This window comes from Astatotilapia calliptera, chromosome 7 (genome assembly GCF_964374335.1).
Source record: "Astatotilapia calliptera chromosome 7, fAstCal68.1, whole genome shotgun sequence".
NCBI lineage: Eukaryota > Metazoa > Chordata > Actinopteri > Cichliformes > Cichlidae > Astatotilapia > Astatotilapia calliptera.
Window position 1 is genome coordinate 18317829 of NC_137428.1, and position 22793 is coordinate 18340621.

At 39.6% G+C, this 22793-nt stretch overlaps 1 protein-coding gene across 1 annotated transcript in view; it reads left to right on the forward strand.

The window, feature by feature from the left end:
- lamc3 (laminin, gamma 3) overlaps positions 1-22793 on the forward strand; it is a 133517-nt gene that overhangs the window by 83008 nt on the left and 27716 nt on the right. Inside the window, exons 11-12 of the mRNA XM_026173353.2 lie at positions 10296-10405; positions 12636-12863. Of these exons, the coding sequence (XP_026029138.2) occupies positions 10296-10405; positions 12636-12863 (338 nt within the window). The remainder of the gene's footprint in view (positions 1-10295; positions 10406-12635; positions 12864-22793) is intronic.

Consider the following 22793-nt stretch of genomic DNA (forward strand, 5'->3'; position numbering starts at 1 on the left):
AAATATAGAGATAAACATAAACTTACAGAGCGGTTTAATGCATTGATGCGTCTTATGGTAAATCTTTCTAATGTGTAGATCTTGCAGGCAGGTGATTCATATTGCAATTTGAGGGACGCACCAACTTTTTGAACACTGCAGCAATCACAGGTTGGATGTTGTGATGAAGATGGCGGCAATCAAAATCAAGCTGCTTCGCAGTTCCTGCCGCACAGAGCTGATGGTGTTTACATTGCAGCAGTCTGCTGTTTTGTTTTCTTGGTGTTGCTCTATTAGATTATAATATTCTGTGTGTATGTCAGTTGTAATCATTTGTGTTCTTGATTAGCATCTCCGTTTGGAAACTGAGACTACGCGCTGATTGAGTTGTCTTGTGCCAGCCTGCAGTTTCTCTTTACTGCATTAAGACCCTCAGCTGTTTTTGTTTTTGTAAACAAGTCCCGATGATGATAATGAGAGGATTTCTTTTTAGGGTTTTTCTTTCTTCTAAATGAGTCCAGTATGTTTGTGTCAGTATAAATATATATTAGAAGTTATACTCCTGCTCTATCTTTCCTCCTGTACCTACTGGAAGAAAAGATCAGATCCCTCAATAAGAGAATTTCTATGCACTATAAATTAATAAAGTCCATTTTCTGTGCAATAATGCACTCTTAAATTACATTAAAGTGAATTAACTTTATAATTCAGCTGTGTTCACACTAGAAGTGATTCGCTGTGACATCGTAATGAGAGACCAGACAAACGGAATGACATTTGTTGATTCAAGCTGCTATGGACAAAATAAACACTGGACAGGAAAAAGTTTCTTCATTTCCAGGCATGTGATTCAATAGACAACCAATGAGAGTGCAGGACACTGTTTACTGACATAAATACATTGGAGGCTTATCAAGGTAACCAAAGCCCGAAACATCCACAAGAAACCACTGCCATCACTTTGAAGCTGACAGCAGATTTTGTCCTTCATCACTTAGCTTGAAATCAAGTTAAGGAGTGGCCTCGATACAGCCACTGCAGACAGGAACAAGGGGCAGAAACAAATGTTGTTGGGGTTTTTTTAAACTATGGGTATATGAGTATTATAGCATATTATATGATGATACAGACAAAGAAATATGAACATATCCTGAACTCTATTCTCTGGTTTCTCTGGCTGTTCAGTGTCTGCCTCTCCAGCATACTAAAAAGGCAGACTCTTAAAGTATACGTCACTCCATCCTAAAAAAGCAGCTTCGTGTCACTGCTCATGAGCTGCCTTTCCATCTTCTGGTATCATCAAAAAAAAAACAACATTTTTCGATGACACTGACCCTCAGCTATATATTCACAGGCTGAAATCCTTAATCGGATCTTTTATCTAGCATTAGACTTCCTGCAGTTCTACCCGGATTCATTCTTGCCCTTCTCAGTAAAGCTGCAACTCTGGAGTCTGAATGACCGGAGACTGTAAAGGTGAACCCTGGCAGGGAAGCAGCGTTGTAATCAGTCACATTGTTGTACTAATTAGGCCTGTCAACCCGGGGTAGTAGGTGTAAGCAGCCTGGTCTCCACAATGAACCTCTTCAATACTGGGCTTAAGTTATTCACTCTATTTTTATTCACTTTCCCCATTTGGCCTGCCATCTTGTACCAAGTAATCCTCATCCCACTCCACACCTCCTGCACACTGTTTTGTTGTAGTTTGTCTTCAATTATGTCCCTTTGTATCAATCTTTTATTCTCCTTCTCAGCACTAACAGACCAGCTTAACTTCCTCCCTATTGTCAGCCCTCAAACCCCTTTTCTACCCTAAGACGGGATTTCATTTCCTTTGTTTCCCAGTGCTTGTTTAAAGTGAAGCAAAGAAAACAGCTAACCGTTTAATGAAATTGAAGGGTCCACATAAAAAAAAATACAATGTTATATAGCTGGGGGACTCTGCTTTGTCCTCTGATTGTACTCCACAGACCATGTTCTATTCTGTTAGCTCAAAACAGTCCTGCAGTGCCTCCACCGGGATCACACTCTTACAGTGTCAGTAGCAATATTAAGTTGTGTATTGGCACCCATTGAAAAAAAAAACATCCAAATGAGGCAAGGTTTCATTTTGAAGAACCTGAAATAAGCTACAGTAGGTTACAACATTCTGAGTAAGCTGTACTTTGCTAGAAGGGAAGTTGCAGTGGTTCAAATTGGAGATGATTAGAGCATGAGCAAAGAGCTGTCCAGGTTCCTCAGAGAGGAAAAGGCTGATTTGATGGATGTTGTGCAGTGTTAACCTGGAGTATTAGGCTGTGGTTGTATTTGAGGCTGTGCGCAGACGTTGCTTGTGCTTGTCTAGAATCTCACTATGGATGTTGACAGTCTACGCAGGAGTCAGTACTTGTGCAGTGTTCTCTCTGATGGTGGAAAACTGAATCTGACAAAGGACAGAACAGTGTTGTTGGCATTGGTGTGGTGGGTAAAAGCAGAGATACCCATTACAGAGATACTGAAGTTTTAGTTAAGGGGGAAAGCAGAGAGAATTTATTTCTGCTAAGGCAACGGTAGCATAAAAGGAAAAACAGGTATCTGTATTAGTGTACTGTGTGTATAATCATGTCGCTTTGACTGCATATTTACATTCATGACATAGTTTCTGTTTTTGTGCTGCTGTTTGCTTCATCTAAAATCTGTATCCACTCTAATTTCTATGTTGTTAGGCTGGTAAGGATGGTAATTAGGTGTGTTTCACTTTTGAATACAAAATACAAAAGAAAGCGATTTATTTCCTTCAAAAATTTATTCAAAAACAACATCCAGTGTTAAAGCTTCCCATTCATATGCAAACTATGAAACCCACCTGCCACTGCCATTGACACAAACATCAATACAAGAGCAGTAAATTTAGATCAGAGTAATGACTATTATTATAAACTTACCATCTCCTATTACCAGTTTTATTTCACTTTTTATATAAATAAATACATTCATATAATTCACAAAGTAGGTCATTCATGTTTTCCTCCGGTCAGTTTGCATAACTACATTTAGCAGCATTATTTAGTGTCTGTGCTTTGTGTTTACTGTTATTTATCACTCGCTAAAATGCTAACATGTTAAGCTGCTGTGGTCAAACTGCTTAACATCTAAATAACAGTCTCGCCTCTAAGAGCACGGGAACTTATTGGCAATAGCATTGAGCTCAAAGCACTGCTTTAATTACAGCCTCACACAGCTGTTACAGCAGTAGCTTCTAAAGCTGCATCCACACTGGAAGTGATGTGGCCATCAGAGAGCATAATATACCAATAACATTTGGCGACTTCAAGCGACTGCAGGCAAAATAACTGCTGGCGACTTGAAGTGGGTAAGCGAGACAAATTTCAAATTCAGTTTGTAGGCAACCAACTGAAGCGACTACCAGTGTCAGTGCAGGAAACCGCTGATTGACATATCAGGGAACCGGAGACTGAAATGTCCACAAGCGACTAGTAGTCAGTTTCAAAATGGTGCACGCTGAGCAAATCGCTTCCAGTGTGGACACAGCTTTAATATGCTTATTGTCAGAGTGAGCTACACAGCACAGATGGATAAAAATCAGTTTATAGAATGTAACACCACAGTAAACAATAATATGTGTAAGATAATATTTTAAATAATGAAGGCCGCTTTTTTGCTACCTGTAAACTGCCACTATATTAACTTTTCTTAAAAATTGTGCTTTTAATTTGAAATGTATCCTGTAGTGAGCCCCTTCAACTCATCATAAAAGACTGAGATCTGCATGATGGCGCATTGGTGTGATAGTTAGCACCACATGGTCCAGGGTTTGAATCCACTAAAGCTTGCATTCATCTCCCCACATCTTCATCAGCTCTCTCTGGATATTTCTGCTTCCTCCCCGAAGGTTTTGCAGAGCTGATTAATTGGTGGCTCTAAATCGTCCATAGATGTGAATTGTGTGTTTATATGTGTTAGTCCTGTTACAGATTGGGAACCTGTCCATTGGTACACTGCCTCTCACTCCATGACAACTGGGAGCAGCTCTTCGACTCTGAACCTTCACCCTGAATGGGATAAGTGGAAGAAAATGGATTGGTGCATGAATACCAAGTCCAATTCTGCCCTCCCTTTAGCTCTCTATTTGGTTCACTTTAAATTCATAGGAGGGGGGGAAATCGTTTTTAGCTAAAACTGAAACACTCAGTACTTTTTGATCAAAAAGAATAATCAGAATTATTAAAGTTACAGTTTCTACTAATCGTGATGCTCCAGTTTTTATTCTTTCTTGACTTCTTTTTGACTCACAGTGCCTCTTACATGATAAACTTGCAAACAAGTTGACAGTGATCTACAATATTGGTACATCTAATATCTGTTTGCTTTAAAAGGGAGCTCTTATCTGTACTCTGGTTCTTGTGCGTAATCTTATTATGGAACAGTGGCTTAGGTTTACCCTTGTTTTTTAAGCTGAGAAGAGCATGTCTTCTTTGCCCGGTCCATCAAAAAAGGATTCAGCCCTTCGTCTGGCACACTGCTTATGACTCTCTGTCCAATTCTTCCCTGCCTGTCACTGGTGTCTGTGCACCAGTAATGACTCTTCTCTTACCACCAAAAGCCCTGGCTAAAGGGACTTGTTGATCCTCTCTCTGAAATGCAGTGGAGCTTGGGGAAAGAGCCAGTGATTAAATGTTCTTCTCCACAGTTCTCCACAGAACTTATTACTCTTGTCAGGTACATGCTTAGATGCACTTCGCTGTATCATTCCCTCTATTTCTCTTCGCACATACATACACAAATAGTTTAGCATTTAATTTTTTTATGTGCAACAATTAGATGCAATACAAGTATTAAAAATAATTGTGCTCAGAAAGTGGAAATATATGTGCTTCTAAGTGTTTTTGCCAAAGCTGGGCGAAAGCATAAATAAACATGAGCATAAACACACGCGCCAAATCTCTCCTGACTGACAGCATCTGCATTCAGAAATGATAAATATCTTAACCTGTTAAGTGGCTTTGTGTTCCCACTTGATAGCAGAGATCATTTCGGAATCAGTTGAAGAAGAAATATATGGAAGCTCAGGGATTCAAGTGGAGGGGATTGATGAGAGGAGGGGGGTGAATGGCTTACAGTATATGAGGTAGCTTTCACTCTTCTCTCTGATGTTCTCTCTGTTCACTTTTTGTTCCTTTGAAATCAGTAGGCGGAGAGGTTTTATTGACTTGCCTGTAGCGCTTTGTGCTTCACCATGTAAGCTTAATATTCATGTGATAAGATGCCAAGCCCTTGCAATTCATAACATAAAGTATCAGCTCTTCCCCATTTTAAATGCTAAAAGTAGTCTTTCAACAAACTACATAGATGAATGCTTGTGAAATGCTCTCTCTACCTCACAGCACCAACCGTATAGTTTGGAAAGGCATATGGGTCAGGACATTTTCAAAATAAAAGACCTTGTGTAAACTAAGTGCTGTGTTTCTGAAATGTTTCTGTTGTGCAGAAGGTGTAGAAGAAATATTAAAGAACAAATCTGCGTCACAGACCCACACCGAGTATATACACGGTGTTAGCCTCCAGGCATTCTTTCTAATGGCAAAAAGGGGATCGCTGTTGTTAGAGTAGAGTGCCCTCAGTGGCCTAAATGCTCAAATCAGAACTGCAAGTCCACAAACCAATTTGCAACTAAATGATGGCTACATCCATTTTTTATAGTCTATAACATCACTCTCGCTTGCTTCCAAAATAAATAAATATTTTATTTTATTCCATTAGAAGCATATATTGTAAATATCTTTGAGTGTTTGCCGAACATAGCTTGGTCTGAAACCATCATTTACTCCAAGTAACTTGGGTTTAATATGCCAGTTTTTGGGTCATGTATTTGTATTCCTAGTAATTAAAATGAACCTCATAGTTAGTTACTTTAATTAGACAACGACAGATTGGCACAATGGATAGCTCATAACATGTTCCCACATGTATGCCTGTATCTTTTGGTATCTACATTGCAGTCATGTACTTCATCATTCCTCTGTTTTTATACACTGCTTGTGTCTTGCTATCTTGCTCACCTTGTATCTCTATCTGTCCTCTCTAAGGGTACTTGTGTGTGCTCGTTTGTGTTTGTGTGTGCCCGCTATTCTTTTGGGCTTTTCTCTCCTGATGATCTCCTCTCATCCTCCGTGGAGCAGCCTTAATTACAGTGTGGCTCTTCGCGCTCTGCTTGGTGCTGATTAAAAAGGACACTGACGCTCCATGGGGAAAGCATGACTGGGAGTTTGTTCACTTTCATGCACACTCTGCTTATCGCTGTCTGACCAGCTCCATTACCATGGCTTTGAGGCCCAGTTTGTAATTGCCTCTCTTTATTACTGTGCCTATATGTCAGGCCAGGGAACAAGGACCCGCCGCATCCGGCGAGAGTGTGTGGCAAGCCAGGAATGCACGCACGCACACACATACATACACATAAACATGCACAGTGTGAATCTGAATGCTACAACCCAGGCCAGGCAGAAAACAAAGCATTTTCAAAGTGAGCTAGTGTCATGCTGAGAACAATTGACCTAATAAAATAGAGGCCCTCAAACACTTGCACATAAAAAGCCTGACTTAGCCTGATATGGTTAACAAACCAAGGGTTTCGCAATTCATTCTTTTAAGGTTCTTGTCTGTGATGACAAGGTTTTGATTTCATAATGTATTACCAATTTCAAAAAAAAAGACAGAAAGGGGCACAACCATCGTGTTTATTCTTTTTTTAAACAAGCGTGAACAATGACACTAGCTTTGAAAAGGCATGGCGCTGTTTTTAACATTGAACACATACTGTAAAAGATAAAAGGCATCCACTAGTTTGTTCACTCCAATTATGAAGCCCGTATTTTAGCTTTATTGCAATTGCTTTTTCATTTATTTAATTATTTATTGAGTGTTGTGCAAAGGTCTTGAATCAGTCCCCATTTCTTTACATTTAGCTAACAAGGGAAACAATTTTCAACTAATTAATGACCTGGCAAAAAACCTGAGAGATGCACCTGGTCCTTCAGATGATTCATCTACTGTTTGTGAAGCTTCATCCCAAATGCTCTCAGTGGAAGAGTCGCTAGAAAGACATCATAAGACCTTAGGGCTATTATTATCATCATTATTATTGAATTTTGATTATTATTTTTAGTTTCCCAAAACACCAAAAGCCACAAAATGCTCAGAATTACAATTAAATAAACAAACATAAAATAAAAAATATTAAATTCAGTGTGTCGGCTTTTATTTTAAATATGTTTCAGTATTCCAAATATTAACTTACAAGCTTATTAGAATTGTACAAACAATGTTTTTGCTTTAAACACAGTATTTCCATGTATGTTTCCACATTTTTTTTTTTTTTAAATGAACTATTTATTTGTCTGTTTAATTTTTGGAGCTGGAAATGATCATATTAGGACATGGTTAAAGCTAAGTTTTCACTTAATGCTAGCAAGCTTGTCTGGCCACAGACTGCATATTTCTACATTTGTCCATTTGAGGAACTACACTTCTTGGCACTTCAATGTGTGCTATATTTTTTAGTCCTAGGTTGGTACACAAATTAAAGCTGAGGCTAATACAAAGGTGATATTTTCAGAATAAGTTAAAGTGTTGGACAAGTTAAACTTTTTGGGGTTGGTGATGGTGCTGGATGAATTAAGCAATCCTCGTATTCTAAAACAGGTATCTAATGGTTTTTTGGACATTCAAATTAAATTTTAAAGCAATAGCCAGCAAATACTAGGTGTAATTCTTACTATTTCATCCTTGGTATTATCTGTACTATAAAAATGTTTAGTGGATTAAATTCCATGTATTGGGACGGCGTTTGTAACCGCAGACTCGATAGCTTGACTAATGGAGCATATTTTTATTAATGGGAAACACGATTTGGTAATGATGCAGTGCTGAGTCCCATATATTAGACAACGTTACCTGTAAGTCATTCCTTAATGGAGAGTATATGAATATATCACTTAATTCGGCTGTTCCTTACCTTTGGGACCTTGACACAACAGCGGGTGAAAATTTTTCAACACAACAACACGGCGCAGAGCTGACACAGCACCTGTCATCAAGATGGAAAGTACGCGTGATGCCAGAAGTAAAACAGGCAGATGTCAGCTGTGCTGACTGCCTTAGCAGAACATCCTCCAACAGATGGCAAATCTCTGTGATGAAGACCCTGAATATATGTTGAAGTCAGCATGTTTACATTCGGTTGTTTTCTTTTTTGAATTGTTTTCTGTGTTTCATACCAACTTTTAGGGGTGCATTATGGAAAACATGGGGAACAAAGTTAAATGTGGAAAATGAGCTAAAAGTATTAAGATTGAAGTTGTAATATTTTTTAAAGATCACAAGTTGAAATATGAAGAACAAAGCTGACAATCCAAGTCAAAGTGTAACCACTACTGCATGGCTATCTTGACAAAGTGCCTCGGGCTCATGAATTAGTGAAATCACATTTCAAAACTGGTTTAACTCATTTCTCTTTTGGCACATAAACAGTGTGAAAACAAGTGTAAGAAACCTGAAGAGCTTGTGCAAAAAAGCAGCATGTCTGGAGAAAGAAAACCCTCAAGAAAGAGTTGGTTGCCATGATGTAAACTGACATAGACGGTCAAGACATATGCAAGGATCATATGATCTATCACAAGAGGCAATAAGACAGTTGATCGAATTGTTTAGATTAATCATATTTTGTATGTGTAGGACACAAATCTCTTTTTACTTGTAACATACGTCTCTGTGTAGGGCTGCTCAATTAATCGAATTTTAATCACGATTACGATCTGGGCTTTCAACGATCATTAAAAATGACTGAGCCAATTATTAGCCCCGCCCTCGTGCTTTACTCTCACGCTGCTCCGTGTGGCAAATCGAGCGCACCTCTCTGCATTTCGAACACGCCTCACAACAATTAAGAGGACTCGAGGGAAGCTCGGAAAGCTAAGCAGAAGTTATTTGGAGAGGAGAGTGACTGCCGTTGGTTGAAAAGAGAGGTAAAAAAAAAAACTTCAGTGGTGTGGAAACATTATGGGTTTGCGGAGTCAGACGTGGATCAAGTAGACACAGTGTGTAAACTTTGTTACAGTTTTACTTACATCTTATGCCATCAGCTTGTTCTAGGTCACGGTTTCCTTCCACATATAGCTTTGCAAAAATTGCATAAAAAGCGCTTGCAGGAACAAAAACATAATATTCCAGAAACACGCTTTGCCGATCCGATCAGCTGTTCATAACACTTCCCACATTGAAAAAGACTCAACGCGAACTATCGCATGTCCGCCATTTCCTGTCTGAAACCAGAAGTGATGTCATTTCGCGGAAAATGTAGTTTTTTACTTGTAGGCCTTAAAAACCTATACTGGTGTTTTTATAAGTCATGTTTGACTTTTCTGAATAGTTGCTGGGATGCTTAGAACTCATATTGCACTGCTGGAAATAGTTTATTTTGATGCACATGCTGTTTTCTTTGCAAATTTGCATCATAGGATTGTTTTTTTGTTTTTCCTGCAGTATATAAAAATTGCTGTATCTCCAAAATAAAACTATGAAGACACTCAAAATAAATTTCCTGTGGTGGGAAACTATTTTTTGCAACTTTTTTGTATTTAAAGTTTTGAGGGATAAGCCTCTTAAATTTCTCCAAGTAGAAATATATGTAAACAAAACAAAAACGATTTTCAATTTTTTTGTAGTTTATTGCACTTTTTTGCAATTAATGTAATTACTATGGGCTTAATGCATACATATTATTAAAATATGGGCTATAACAGTTGTATTGATGTATAGCAACTTGAAATGCTCCCAAAAATGGCACTACAGCATGTAAAAAAATAAATAATATAAGCTCTGGCGGACTTGGTTCTATGGTAAGTCTTAAAGGGTTAAATAAATATCGTCAAATAATCGAGATCTCAATTTCAGTGAAAATAATCGTGATTATCATTTTTGCCATAATCGAGCAGCCCTATCTCTGTGTATATATGTCTGGGTGAGCCAGTATGATTGAATGAATGAACATTGTCAGCAAATCTTAACATTTATATGTTTTTAGAAATCATTTATTATAAATCCCAATTCTTTGGATTTTCATATATAATAGGTTAATATTATCTTCCCCCTAAAAATGCCATGCAATGTTCTCCATTTGCATGTGTTTCATGTGTCCAACAGTCTTTAAAATTTGTTCGACAGGTCACTACATTCGAAATTTAAATTTTGATAAAGCCCTGCAGGCCTTTTAGCAAATATTAAATAAATGACACGTTTGCTGTTTTCCTTTTTGACAGGCTTGATGAAAACGAGAAGAGATTTAAACCTGCTCTTTCTGCCTTTGACTTCCAACTCCTCCTTTACAACCTGACGGCTCTCAAGATCAGCAATGCTGGGGGACACAACTGTAAGTGTTGGTTTGTGTTTATGAACTTGTCCCAACAAGCATATCCAATTCATTTTTACATGACTTACACTGGAGCCTTAAATGGGTGGTATGTGCTGTAGGAGCAAATAAAATCTATCAAATCTATTTTTCTGAAAGCACTATTTACAAATAATGCCAACATTTAGAGGCCTACAAAATTACTAAAATCATTGTTTTTTATGACCGTTTTCTTTAACCAGACAGGAACACATTATTCAAGCTGCAGCAGAACTTGCTAGTAAATCGGTGTTGGTGTTTGTGCTCGAGGAATCGTTCAACTGTCCCCTATCTGGCTATGCAACAGAACGGGACATTTATTCCCAGATGTTTGCGATGAGTTCTTGAAATTTGATAGTTTGTATTGTAATGAACCAGCGGGATCTGAGAGGCATTACGGTGGATTAAAGCGTGGAGGAGACAGAACAGCTGGACAAAATCACCAGCTTCCTCACACTTACTTACACCATTTTAATTAGCTGCTTGGTGCAGGCGTCACCACACAGACTCTTATGTAGTTCCACATGCATGGCGTTTAGGCACAAAAATAAAAAAAACCCACACACACAGGCACACTCATGCATATTCCATCAAACTGTTTTCTGTACCCACCCACCTACCTACCCACATGAACGTGGTATCAAAGTCAAGCACACAGTTTACACTGCATCTTTTGCACATTATGGGGGAGAAACTGTTAATGACTTGTGTTAGGTCTCAAACTCATTCTCAAACAGTGTTAGAAGTGCTTTATCGCTGCAGGCGGTGCAACAAACTTTAATATCCAAACCCCATAAAGCTGTCCTCTCATCATTCTCATCTCTGCCTCTCACATTTTCCTTCATTCTTTAAAATTCTCCCTGCACCACAGAGAGTGTCTTATTAACAGAACTGTATTACTTAAGTGACAGTATTGTCTTTAGGTTACTAAGGCAAGGCTGTGATGACAGTCGCAGTAAAGAGCTTTTATTTTCCCCACCACAAAAAAAAATTAGGTTTGAAAAGCAAGTGTGGCCGTATTGAAAGTTTATGGGAAATCAATGGCTTAATGGTTAAATGTACAGGCGCCTAAGGAGACCTAAATTGTCAGAGTCTGCCAGGCTGCTGTAAAGTCATTTGTTGCAAGTAAAATCTCAACTGCTCTGACAAGGTTTCCTGCAGAAAAAGGATTGATGGAGAGAACTTGCGCAGCACGACTTAAAATGGAAGGCTTTTAATTAACCAAAATATAGGCTTCAGTATCTGAAAACTGTTTTAATTGCACATTTCCACCCGTTGAACGAGCTAATAGAATTCAGGAGCTACTGGAGAGTAAAGGGTAGAGGCTAAGGCAAGTCGCGGAAAGGGAAGAGGACTGGCTTGCCTACTGATTATCCCTCAGAGGTGTAAATGAACCGTCTTTCATCACCGCTCAAGGAATCTCTGAATCATGGCTTGTTAGATGTCAAGGTCCATCCTCTCCTCTGGTTCTTCCACTGTCTCGCCCCTCGCCGTTTCTGCCACTCAGGTCATTATGCAGTCGCTCATCCACACTTGGTTTATTCCTTATCTGACAACTGCTACATAGTCATACGTGCATAGAATCTGTCCGTCTATCGTCTGTCTGGCTATTGAAAACGGACACGGTAATGTACACCAAAAGTAATTTTGTGTTCTGCGGCTGTGGCTCAGGCAGTAAAGGGTGAGAGGGATACAGTTCAGCATGGCCTGCCCCCATCACTATTCATGAGAGGAGAGCGGGATCTTGAAAACCCCACAGGAACTGCACGTTTGACATACCTCCACAGAGTCTCCTGTCTGGTTTTTTTTTCTTGTCTTGCTCTGCTGCAGTGATTTATTCATTTGCTATATCAAAGAGTCCCTGGATCACAAGTGTACGTGTGTGGGCACGTGCAGGCACATGTGTGTAAGCAAGCATTAAGTGCGGCATTTATGGCCGTGTGGGTGGATGAATCGGTTATTGTGTTAGTGTGTATGTGTGGGTGCATGTGTGTATCTGGCTGTAAAATGTAAACACAGGCCAAAACCTATAATGAGACAGGGAGAGAGGGACGGCACTGCAACAAATGCTAATAACCTACTGCTTAACAAGATGCAGAGACCTCCCACTATCACCACCACCACACACACACACACACTTGCACCTGTCGCTTATTCCAGAGAAAGATTTGTATTAACATCTTTGACATTCCTCCTTTTCCTTCCTTGCCAGACACATCACAGCTCGCAGGAGTAACCATGACCTCAGCAGTCGTCTCAGCTGACCCAGCCTTTCCTCCTGCTCTGTGGGTGGAATCCTGTTCCTGTCCCCCGGGCTTTGCGGGCCAGTTTTGTGAACAGTGTGCCCCCGGATTTACCCGGGAAGAGCCTGCTAGAGGGCCTCTCTCGGCATGCGTTCCATGCAACTGCCACCAGCATGGAACGTGCCATCCAGAGACAGGTAATAAGTGAAACATTGACATTGCGTTGTACACAGCTGTGTTCATGTGATAAATTAGAAAAATGTCAGGAATTCATAATGAATTTGGTGCCACTTCACTGACAGCCAGTCAGCAGTATTTCTGTTTCAGCGACTCCAGCTGAAGTAGGGAAAAAAAAGCATGAAAATGTTGAATTCATAAATCAAGTGCATTTCATTTTTAAAGGTGCACTTCACTAGTTTCACAGTCAACGTACTACTTATAGGGAGGGTGCCACAGTCTGTCAAAACAGCTTTTTTTAATCTCTCTGTGTCTTTGGGGGGCCTTGGTTGTATACGAGAAAACATCTTGAGTGTTGGTCAGAAGTGTAAACTAAAGTTTGGAGAGTATAAATATAAAAAAGAAAACACATATGGCAAACTTCACATGGAATTCAGAAGTCAAGAGTGGTCTAAATAATAAAGAATAATCCTTTTTAATAGAGGTGGATTTTTGTAAATAGCCTATAGCTCGCTATCTATTCGTCCATCTGTCCATTGTCACAGGGTCCATTTACTGGAGGTCTGTGGTGAATCTATGTAGAGCCAATGCGGGCTATGCCGATGGCAGCAGGCAGGGAGGTAATGGCGTCCGGTTTAGAAGTGCAAAAGAGTCCACGCACATCCTCCTCATCCTAGGGGGCAGGTGTAGAGCTGAAAAATGCAATAAAGAAGAAGAAGTAATGATTCGCATAATGCAGTTTTGCAGATTCCTTATTTATTGCATCTGGTAATGTTTGTGAATCCAATATCTCAAGAATGAAGAGACATAGGAATTTGAAATTGATACCACAAGTGTCTCTACTAAAAATCCTGGGCGAGGTCAAATCTCAGTGACCTCGATCTCAAGGTTCAGGTCAAAGGCCAGGCTTTCTGAAAATCTTGTGAATGCAATAAGTTGAGAACAAGGCAACGTAGGATTTTGAAATTGATATCATAGGTGCATCTACTAGGAGGCTCGGGATTCTAGTATTCAGCAAGTATTTTTGCAATTGATTTCACCCAGCCAGCAACCCTTCCACATTTTTTCCAAATCATCAGCAGTAGCAAGGGGGTCACCGACTGGTCTCTAAGCCTGTGAGATTGGGGCCTTATCCAGCTTAGAGTTACCAGGGGGGTCTGGATTCTTTCCCAGCATACAGTGGAGAAATGTTGATTACACCATGCTAGTCCATCACAGGGATAATGGAGAAACACACACATCCACACCTACAGCCAATTGTGAATCACTAATTAACCAAAAATACTGTATTTGGGCTGTGGGAGGAAACAAGATGAGCCTGGAAAATCCTAGAAGTGTGTTTCTCATCTCCTTTTGTCCTAATTCTTGTCCTCCTTTTTTTTGTCCTCTTGCTGAATGCCCACTGTACCAGAATATTATTATGATAACTGACTGCTAATTGAATACTGTTTAGATGCTGATTTCAGGAGCACAACGTTTTACATTGTCAGGCAAAAGAGCACTCACATTTGCATGTAAATTTGCAGGGATAGTAATGTAATTGAGAATGGAAAACAATAACACTGCACTGGATAGAAAAGAAAAAAATACATGTAAACTACTGATGCTAAATGCTTTCTATTGCAGTGTAACAGGAGACAAAACAGTAAACAAATCAAAATACATCTTCCTATTTTGTGTTGTCTCCCCCTTCATATACTGTAATATCACACATTATTACTCCTGTTTCTTCTCCAAGGGCACGCTTTAGCTTCAATGTTTTTCTCTGAGCAGAATCAGAAATGATTGTAACTCTGTGTCTCTCAAGTGTCATAAAATTGTAAAAAAAATACTCATGACTTAAACCTGTAAAGTCTCCTAGTAACCAAAGTAACCGCAAGGTGTTTTTTGGTGCACCACCGTATATCTCTTTGTGTCCAATTTAAGCTAGCGATAGCAAGCAAGCTACCAGAACCGTTAATTACTTAGTCCGGGACTACACATCTTGCCAGCAATTTGCCAGGAAACGCAGAAACTTCCAGCAACCACTCAAAATCAATTAAAGAATACTAAGTTTACCAAACATCCAGTCAGCAACAGTCTCTATGTAGTGTGACTTGAAGGAGCAAAGCTAGCTGGGCAATATATGCCTTCCTTGAAGCTTTCCTTGCGTTTCACCTGGAAACAAATTTACTGGTTGATCACATCAGCCACTCCATAACAATGCAATTTATGAAATGTCGGCTTTTCTGTACTATTCTACATTTGATGACCTGCACGTTGAAAAAACTAACTTTGGAGAGTTAAACTACTCGTCTTATAGAAAAACAGTAAAATGCATTTTGCTGACAAAAACAAATCCAACTGACATTTGTCGCAATTCCCAGCAGCTGTGTCTGGTCATTTGCCTAAATGTGCTAAAACATTATTTGCAAACAAAGAATGAGAAATGCTCTTTCTGATAGATAAGAGTAACAAACCACTGTGAATAATTTCACATATTGTTTTGACAGCTTCAAGTGTCAATTCAGAATCAAGACAAAAAAGTAGAAAAGTGTAAATTTCATTGTGTCATATTTGAGTACAGTTTTACCGTTAGTCTCATGTGGAAGTGCTCAATAATGCCACTATTAGTTTCTATTAGTGTTTATTGTTTATAGAGTCTCTTTTTCAATGTCGGAGGCATTACTAAAAAAAAAAAAGTTTTGCACATTACTCATTACTTTCCTTAAAAGTGATGTAGTACATTACTTAATTACTTGCCAGATAAAGTAATCAGTTACGCTGTTTGCTACATTAGTTACGCATTACCAAGCCACTTAACAGAATAAACCTGAGGCTACAGTCCCACACACTGACACAAATCCCTGTCCTGATGACGGCAAATAGGATCTTTCTTTTAGTGTTTACACATGAACACAAAACCAAGAACACAAAGAGTTAAAAGCCAGCCCAAAGAGACTTCAAAGCAGTCATTTGATTTTTTTGCTTTTTCTTTTTTTTATTTATTTGTTTATTTGCTCAATCTTCCTCAGATAATTGAAGGAGCTTTGTAACGCAAGTAACACCGTCATTCTAGCTATAATGTCATTACTGTATTTAGCCCAGTAATGCGTTACATTACTGTGTTACTGAAAAATGTAATGGGATCTAAAATTAACTTCCTAAGACCCAAACTCTTTCATGGCATGCATTTTTAAATTTCTCTTTGCTATTTGGGCTTATTGTGACCTGATGAATCTAAAAACAAAGAATTTTCTTTTTACCTGATATAGTTTCTAAGAGGAGGGAGGATATCAGGCCCTTGTAGAGCAAAATTTAGCATTGTGTTCCAACCCCAAAATGATGTCCAGGACAATCAACAGTAGTAAATACACACAGAACAGGCAAGTATGCAAATCTACTACAAGTGATAAAAAAAGTAGTACAAGTAGTAAAAAAGCAAAAACCACCAAAATTCTTGAAGTTCTTTGTCAATAAAGCCCAAAACATAAGTAAAAGGCATAGTCTTGGGTGAGTCGTAATATTCATGAAAAACATTTGTAGCCTGAAGTAACTGCCTCCAGGTTACCTAAAAACACCTTAAATACATTTAGCGAGACCAGCTCTTAAAGTTTTAAGAGATGTTGCATCTGATTCCACGAGGAGGGAGCTGCAATGCCCTTTTTCCAAATGAATTTGGGAAAAGGGCATTTCAATATAATGCCATTCAATAAAATACAGATCCAAATCTCTAGTTCTAAAATGAAGTCTGAAGTATTCAGCCAGTGTTACATGACACGAGGGATCATCACGGGTTCTTGAGACAATATTTTCTATCACTGGGCCCGTGAGAGAGGGGAAGAACAGAAAGATGGAGGCTCTTTGACTGAAACATTTCTTTTTTTTAGTCTTTCTAGAACTGACATTCAGTCATCATCACTTCAAGGGAATGTAGCTCAGCCATCCCTCAGGAGCATTGGCAAGCTATCACTCAAAACTTAAAAACTGGGTGGCTCTACTAATACAGCAGTATCCTCATTTCAACTAACCTTTATAATAACAGATAATCTAAGAGTCTGTATTTAAAGTACCAGACTTTTTTTCTTGTGGGCGACAATAACAGCAGTCGGAGCACGCTTTCACATTCACATCCCAAATGTAACGTTCCATAAATGACAGAAGTAAAACGGCAGCTGTTGGGTGTGTAAACAAGTCAACCTGTGTGCGCTTATTTAGATATGCTTACATGTCTGTCAGCGTGCGCTCTTTATTTTCCTCCCTGAGCCTTTTCCACGCTATCTCGTTCGCACAGCTTTTAAACGACTCCATCTCACCAAGAGCAGACAACTATCCCATCCAAGGTCTCACCCTCCATCCTTTATCTTCCCTCAATCTCTCTCTTCCTCTCCTTACCCGTCTTCTTTCCTACCCTACAACTTGAAGACTCAGAGATATGACCTAGTTAAGAGATGCCTGGAGCTTTGGCTGAGAGTGCGCATTATGTTTGTGTGTGTGAGTGTGTGTGGGTTATATCACTGACTCTGTGTGCATGTGTCTGAGGTCCGGAAGCAAGTCTAGTATCACTGCCTGCCTGCCTCTCCCCTAATTAGACTTGTTAACCGCCTCTTGGCTAATGATGTCTAATTTGCTTGCAGATTTCCTGTCTCTTATGTCTCTTCTCAATCTGGTTGTCTCCTTCTCTGTCACACGCTCTTTCTCTCTCCCTCTCTGCCTCTTCTTGTTCGGCAGACTCCCTTGTCAGTCTCTTGCTCTCTCCCGCTTCCTTCTTCCTGTCAGCTAAAAACTCCACCTGCTCTCACCAGTCACCTTGACTTTGTTATGTTTTTTTTCTTCTCCTTTTTACGTCCTTTACTCCCCTCTGTGGGGAGCGTTCTCCAGTTTCTACTCCCTATGTGGCCTTCTGTCTTTCATTGTTGTATTTCCTTTATATTGGCATAGTAGTCCATGCTGTTCTTTTATGCTTTTACGAAGGCGAACAAATGCTTTTATTTTAAATAGGAGGTAGTAGCATTAGTACTTCAACTTGGACCACAGAGAGGGAAAGTGGGGAGGTAATAAATGAAAATCAGTTTTGTGTTTTCAGCATCGTTTGAACACAATCCGTGCAATTTTTATTAACTCAATCATGAACTTGCTTAACAGTTTTGGCATCAAAGTGGTTTATACACAGCAAGCGATACTTTGGAGTGTCGTAATCGTATCTTTATCATTTTCCCCTGTCAGGTCTCCTCAAATTATGAACAATTTTCACTGAACAAACACACACACACATACACACCCATGCACACATACACACCCACACAGACACTTTTCAGGATGCGTTAAAAATATATACCTGGCTCAGACACTATGCAAATGATGAATGAGAGGAAAGCAATGTGTCCTCTGAGTCATGTATTATAAATGTTTCTTATGATGTGTCCCCTGGACTGACACTTGAATAGCGCTGGCTGTTTATTAGAAAAGGAAGCTAGTTAAAATTATCCTCTTCTTTTTTTTTGGAAATGAATGATGATGGCTTGTCGCCTTGTGAACACAAGCCGGCTTCCTTTATATAACAGCAAGCAAACAAGCAAGAGAGGCGCTCCATGAATCTATAAGTTCTGGTCAAGGGGAACTATCAAAGTAAGTTGATTAGAGACATCCTGTTCATCGTGTGTCACTAGGAGGGCGGACCAACCTGCTGTTTCTTCTATCAGAATCTTAATTGCTGTATAATTACCTAACGACTTGTATCATCATGCGGGGTGTGCCCACAGACAAAACTGGGATGGAATTTATTCGCTGGCTGCCGAGGGAAGCTGCAGCCAATGGTGCTTCATAATCATGATTTATTAGCACTCCCTGAGTCGTGTCGGTCCTATTTGCTGTAGAGCAGCACAACAGATTGGAAATGTTAATATTTGTGGTGGAACTCTCTGCCGAGCTCTTGTGCTGCAGGGCCGATGAAGTCAGACACATGTTGTTAGAATGCAAAAAAAAAAAAAAAAGAACATATGTGTACACTATAGGTTTCCACAGTTTCACAAACCTTTACTTTACTACACCACACCACAGGACCGGACGCATTTCTTTATAGCATGTTGGCTGTGGTAATTGCATATACACCATCCATAAAACTGGGCAGAGGCCCTAATTTATGATCTCAAGGGGGATATGGAGGCATAATTATAATGTATAGATAAAATGGGAACACTCAATTTTCTATGCACCCCATATTGCAGGAGAGCGCTCATTAATCAAAGAAACAATTGAAACACACGATGCTCTCAACACTGTGCTGGTTAGTGAGTGTTAGGGAGCTTTATCTGAGTTCCCCTGTTAGCGCCTCTTTCTAATAGGCCTGTGTTCTCTTACAGGGTGCGTTACATTTATACTTACGTCTTAAGAAAACACTACCATCACTGGGAGGTGGTCGGCATATATAAAAGCTGCAACATCCATCTCATGTACAGCATTGTGCAAAAGACTTGGGTTTTCAAGTTATACATTGATTTGCATGTCATTGAGTGAAATAAGTGTTTGATCCTCCAGCAAAACTTGACTTAGTACAAGAAGACAAGAACCCTTCTCAGCCTCTTTACAGAAACTCTTTAAATCCTTTAGGTTTCTTGGCTGCTGCTTGGAAACTTGAAGCTTCAACTTCCTCCACAGATTTTCTATCAGACTTAGGTCTGGAGACTGGCTAGGTCGTTCTATGACATTAATGTGCTTCTTCTTTAGCCACTCCTTTGTTGCCTTGGTGGTAAGTTTTGGGTTACTGTCATGCCGGAAAACCTACTCAAACCCATCTTCTGTGTTCTGACTGAGGGAAGGGGGTTCTGGTCCAAGATTTTGCAACACAAGGCCCCCTTTCATTGGCCCTCAGTGCAGTGAAGTCATCCTGAACCCTTAGAACAAAGCATAATGTTTCCATCTTGACTGTGTGGATGGTGTCTTTGGGTCATACTCAGCCAGTTTCTTCCCCCAAACATGGTGGGTCGGTTTGATGCCAAAGAGCTTGATTTGGTTTCATCTGACCACAGCGCCTTCTCCCAAACCTTCTCTGACTCATTTAGATGTTCACTGGCAAACTTTTTAAGACAGGTCTGTACATGTGCTTCTTTAGGCAGGGGAACCTTGTTGGCGCTGCAAGATTTCAATTCAATCTAGTGCAGTGTGTTACCAATGATCTTGCTGACTGTGTTCCCAACTGCCTTCAGATCATGAACAAGTTCCACCTTTCTAGTTTTGGGTTGCAATTTCATATTCAATAGACCTTTCTTATGATCATCCTTACCCCAAGAGATAAGCTCTTGCATGTAGATTTCTGAATAATCAAACAATAGCTGTCAACTTCTCGCCAAGCCTCTTGCTGATTGTCTTGTAGCCCATGCCAGTGTTGTGCAGGTCTACAATCTTGTGCCTGACATCATTTGGCTGCTCTTTGGTCTTGCCCATGGTGGTGGAGAGGTCGGAATTGAAGAAATTGTTTATGCAGACAGGTGTACTTTGTACACATAACAAGTTGAGATCAGCAGGATCGGTAATTGATTGATTGTTTCCTTGTAATCTGTGTGCCTCTTGGACACACAGCCAGTCTGTGGGAGCCAGAATTCTGGCTGGGATGTAGAGGACCAAATACTTAATTCATTCAGTGACATGCAAATCGATTTATTACATTTTACTAATCTGTTGTTTTCTGGATTTTTTTGAAAGTGAGTGCAAACCAACAAATTCAGTAACCAGTATAAATACTTGTGGGGGGATTTCTGAGGACATTGCTTCAATTTTCTTTTCTTTTTTATATCTTTTGTTTGTGTTCAGGTCGGTAAAATTCCTTTTTTCTGTGTAATTTTATGGATGTAGCTAGTTCGTTGCACTGAGTTTTCCTTGTCTGAACTGATTTCATCAGGGAAAGGTCGAAACCTTTTCAAATCTGCAATCACTGACAGTGTGACTAGAAGCTAAGACAGGCAGAGAGAGTGTGCACATTGTTTATCTTTCTGTTTATTTTTGTGTAGAATAAATGTGCTGGTCGTGAGGAGATAAGTAAAGCGTGCCAAATAGGATCAGCAGTAGAAATTACATGGAAAGATGCTTTGTAACGGACTACATCTGTCTTATTTTGCACTTTTTCACTTCCTTTTCCCCTCACTGTCGCTCCTCATATCCCATCATGCTGATACAGGCCAGGCATTTCAGGGCTTAGCCTGCAACAAATGCAACCCACCAGAGAGATTAAGGGGCTGAATAAACCACCACTAGAGCCAGCTTCCCTCTGTATCAGTTCTTCTGCCTCAACTTTCTCTGAAAGATTTTTCCAACTAATGACCTTAGAGAGGCTGACGATGGCATTTAAGGAGGCATTTGGGAAATGCGCGCCCTGACTTCCTCTATCTCCTTCTAAAGTGCCCCTTTGTTGGTAAACACTGACTCACAGCATTCTCCAGTTTAACTTGGCATTCTAATGAGCATGCAGTAAGCAGCACACTTGGTCATTTCTTCATCTGTGCCTTAATTGATGCAAGGAGACAGGTACTCTGGGTGATGGCCTTTATTAGCCTGATTTCAATGTACGTACTTCACTGCTCAAAAGCCCAGACCAGGAGAAAAAAAATCGCTTCAGTTCCCTGACCTCCTCCACCAGACTGCAGTGGGCGTGACATTTAGTTATGCAAAACCAGTGCACATTATTCAAAAATTTGGCCCTGCACAAATGTCAAAGTGAGAAACAAGCATATGCTGTTATGAAACAGAACAAGGAAAAGAAAGACCTTTTTATTCAGCGGCTTTGGAGGAGATGCACATGCTGTATTCAGGTGCGTGTGATAGACTGAATGAAGCTGGCCGTCTTCATCGCCTGAATATTAAAGCCAAGTGCTGAAAACACGTGATTTGTCTGCATTTATAAACTGGCCCAATGATCCCAGTTTGTGGATGCACAGCGTGGACTTACAAACACAGCTAACGATCGCTCAGATCAAACTGAGCTTCCCCTTCAAATCCCTATAAACTAAATACTTAATCCCATCACTTCACATTAATAAAAATGCACAAATACCTACCTCGTGTGTGATTTCCCATTTATAATATTCTATTTGTGCAAAGAAAGAGAGAATAATTAAATGACTGAATAAAACAGACCCAGTGTTGTTTTTAATCATGCCTGACTTTTAAAATAACAATATTAAATTGCAGTTTTGTGCCACATGAACCCATTATTGCGTTGTTTATGTTAATTATTTTATAATGAAAATGATGTGGCAATATGCTTTTGGCTGGAAACAATTGGAAAAGCCCTGAGAAGGATCATACTGAGGATTGAACATTAAAACCGCTCCTTACATTAGGTACTAATTGGATTCAGAATGGTTGACCACTTACAGATGGGCAAAGATTTAAAGAATAAAAACAAGAGGGGAAAAAAATCTACCGCCATGATGGTGCTTTGGACTTTGCACTAATTGCCAATGTCAGTTCTAATAAATGAATTAACTATTTAAGCTTAATCACAGATTGTATTCAAAAGATGAAGCAGCTTCCGAGTGAAGCCAATTTGGAAATGTGCATATTTTGTAAAAGCCAGCAAGAGCCAACTCCTCTGGTTGCAAATCAGATTGTATAGTCTTATGTGAGAAAATAGCCTTTCAATTATAATTTTCTATGGCCTCTTCCAAGACTTTATTGGTGTGTATATGTCCTGATATGATAGGTGAACCTTCACTATATGGACAAAAGTATTGGGCCATACCTTGTATCTTCAAATTCTGGTGTTTTCAGTCACGTTGTCACAGGTCCATAAAATCAAGATTTTTGCCATTCAGTCTGCCTTTACAAACATTTGTGAGAGAATGGGTAATTCACCGATGCTGCTGTAATAGGATGCCACTGCAACAAGTCATAAAGGTCTATTCTCCTACATGTTCCACAATCAACTTCATTGGTACAGAACATGTGAAGTTACAGGGCAGCGTCGTCTAGTCCTC